The sequence below is a fragment of the Rhizophagus irregularis genome, chromosome 22, assembly GCF_026210795.1.
Source record: "Rhizophagus irregularis chromosome 22, complete sequence".
NCBI classification, from domain to species: Eukaryota; Fungi; Glomeromycota; class Glomeromycetes; order Glomerales; family Glomeraceae; genus Rhizophagus; species Rhizophagus irregularis.
This window is the reverse complement of record NC_089450.1, coordinates 2,245,798-2,248,967: the sequence shown is the minus strand read 5'-3', so window position 1 is coordinate 2,248,967 and position 3,170 is coordinate 2,245,798. Positions and strand designations below refer to the sequence as shown.

Sequence of the window (3,170 nt, the reverse complement as noted above, 5' to 3'; positions counted from 1 at the left end):
ATGTAAATATACATATAATTCGTAATCCTAGTATTTACCAATTTTTTTAAAAAAAATACATAAATACGTAATTATTTCGTTAAAACAAATAGCTCAACACACCTGACCCGTAAATAGTTAAAATGATAGTCAACAACTATTTAAAATACCAAGTTAATACAAGTTATACATCCAGTTAAATTAAGGTAACTTACTTTGTTTATATGGCAAATTTTCATTTGTTTCAAAAATGTTACATAAAACAAATTTTATTACAAACTAGCTGGATGCCCGCGTTTTACGCGGGCCTGGCTATTAAAATTATGAAAATCAGATACCTTTCTGCTAAGCTGTTATATAAAGTCTAGAATGGTTATTAGCATTATTTTAGAATTTTGTGGTAAATAGGGAATCATAGGCTGTGTATGGCAAGGGATTTTTATAGGCGCCGTCGGAATTGCCGAATTGAATTTATGGCGTTACGAAATATGGATTTTACCATTTAAATATCTAACAAATCATCAAGATCAGCATTATAGATTTACGGATTACAAATTATCTTCGGCATAATAAAAAAAAAATATTTACTTTCTCTGTGTAATTTTTGTATATTTAGCATTAAATAATTACGGCATTACAACGATTTAATATATTACGGTATAAACTTCATATGCCGTAGTGATTTTACAGCACTCACAATCCTTGCGAAATATTTTAAAAATTATTACATATTAATAGGAATATTAATCATTACAAAGTATAACAGATAATGAGTGTCAGTATAAATAATATGCAATACATTTTTTATTATAATAGTTATTATAATAGTCATAGTGGTTCATTAGGAAGCTGGGCAAACCTAAAAAACATCCAAAGAATCATTAGACCTAAAAAAAAGGTACCAAAATTTAAAAAAAGAAAAGAAAAAATGATTAGTAAATATGAAAAAGAATTTTTTAAAAAAAATTAAAAATATAATTCAAACTAACCTTCACTCTGAAAGGTACCACCAAAACCTAAAAAAGAGAAAAGGGGTGTTCCCTACAAAAAAAAAAGTTAAATTAGTGACATTTTTTAAAGTTTAAAATTCATTTTCAGAACTTACCCAAAGTTCTCAAAAATTGATCATCTACTAAAAAAAGAAAAGAATGAATCATCAATAATGTTTCGTTAAAGAAATAATGTTAGGAAAATATTATTTACCAAAATTTACATATGTCCAAGGTGTTGCAGTACTGTCTAAACTACAAAATATAGAACACAAAATGTTAGTTTTAATGTTTCATTTCATTAAGAAATAAAAAAAATTAATGAAAAACACTTACAAATTCCATGTCTGGAAAGAGCCAAAGAACCACCCTACAGAATGCAAAAATAAACATTAGTAAACATTTTGTTAACTAACATTATGTTAAAAGAAGCATTTTAAAAGAACCTACTAAAATTTCACACGTCCAGAATCATGAACAAACCATATAAAAAAGGAAGAAACATGATGTTAGTAAATGTTTTGTTAAAAAATTTTTCAAAGAAAAAATACTCACCACAATTCTGTTCGTGTATAAATTATTCCTTATTTAGTTATCTAAAAAAATGAAAAATCAAACTGTTAGAAATGTTTGATTAAAAGAAATGTATTAAATCCTTCCTTACCAAATTTCCACGCGTCTGAAGACAAACCAAGAAAACCACTGATACCTAAAAAAAGAAAGCTTTATTTTTTGGGGTTTTTTTTGGTTTTTTGCATAGTTATTAAATACCTGTAATTGCTGTTATTAGAAATGTTCAATCCCCCTGGTAAAATCCTACTTTGAGAGCTGTGCAGGCATTAGAAATTAAAAATTAAATGTAAAAGAAAAGGTGTATTTTTTTTTAAAAGAAAGGGATTTTTTTTCGTCATATGGGAAAATTCAGAAACTGAAAAATATTTTTTTTTTAAAAAAAAAAAGATGTGTCGTATGGGAAAATCCAAAAAACTTTTTTAAAAAAAACAATGACGATTGCTCAATAAATTTTTTATATTTTATATTACAATTAGTACTAATTGGATTAGTTGCTATAATTTGTTTTTACGCCAATCATTTATGCAGCCTAATTCAATATTGTATTGGGATTAGAGCTGCTAATCCAGTAATCAATGTCAAATGATGCGCCACATATAAAAATCTGTAGCACAGGGCGCAGACACATGATGATGGACGATCCAATTTAAATCCACCTTTTTATGCAGGGTAGTCTTAACGTCACGGTCGCACAATGCTTTTTTTTATAGATAGAGATTACACAAGCATAGCAGGCTTTCTATTTTATCACATGAATTTTGCTGATCATATTTCGATTTATCACACGATATAAAATACCGTTGTTTTGATTTTTGAAAAATTACCTATAAATACATTCTCAAATTTTGCCAATAAATTTATCCTATAATTATATATCAGATAAATTTTTATTAAATTGAATTATTACTAACTGAATAACTTTCATATGTAATGACATTTTAATTAATGTAACTATACATTTTATTAAACATAAGTATTGAAGGATTTAAATTTGTACATAATGACTATATCTCAAATTATCCGAATTAATAAATGTTAAATTGATATACCTGTATTTAAAATTTCATCAAAATCGGAGGCAAATTGATGAACTTTAATGTGCTATCAATGTACTAAAATTAAAATCAAATACAATTCTTGAAATAAAATTGTAAATAACTCAACATACATATAAGCCAGACGGATGATTCTACATTTGTTTGGAAGAGGAGAATGAGGCCTATCCGATGAATTAAAAATTGCATTAATTGGTTCACTGGATGATGAATAAATACGTCTCAAATACATTCATTTTAATTTAAGATCAATTCTTAATCTTGATCGCTAATTTTCTACATCTAATAATTCAATTTGCATGATTTTTGATCCTAATAATTAAAATGTGTTATTAACTTTTAATTGAATGTAAAATTATTTGATTAGCATGCATACATGCTGAGAAATTAACAGAATATCATAAAAATTATAAATTCTAATAAAAATTAAATTATACTACTTCTTACTAATAAGCACTTCTACTAAAATTTTTCTATTTTATATTGAAAGACTCTATTAAAGTTTTCAATGTAATAAAACTAATGAAACTTAAAATATCCTAAGATAAAATGGAAATATGATATATCATATATG

General features: G+C 25.7%; 1 protein-coding gene across 1 annotated transcript; it reads right to left on the bottom strand.

The window, feature by feature from the left end:
• Nucleotides 1-1,556: 1,556 nt before the first annotated feature.
• Nucleotides 1,557-2,828, bottom strand: OCT59_014716 (uncharacterized protein; the record flags this gene model as incomplete). Its single annotated transcript, XM_066150198.1, has 5 exons — nt 1,557-1,564; nt 1,633-1,677; nt 1,740-1,748; nt 2,366-2,403; nt 2,710-2,828. The coding sequence occupies 5 exons, from the start codon at nt 2,826-2,828 to the stop codon at nt 1,557-1,559; spliced, it is 219 nt and encodes a 72-aa protein (XP_066002388.1).
• Between the last annotated feature and the right edge of the window lie 342 nt (nt 2,829-3,170).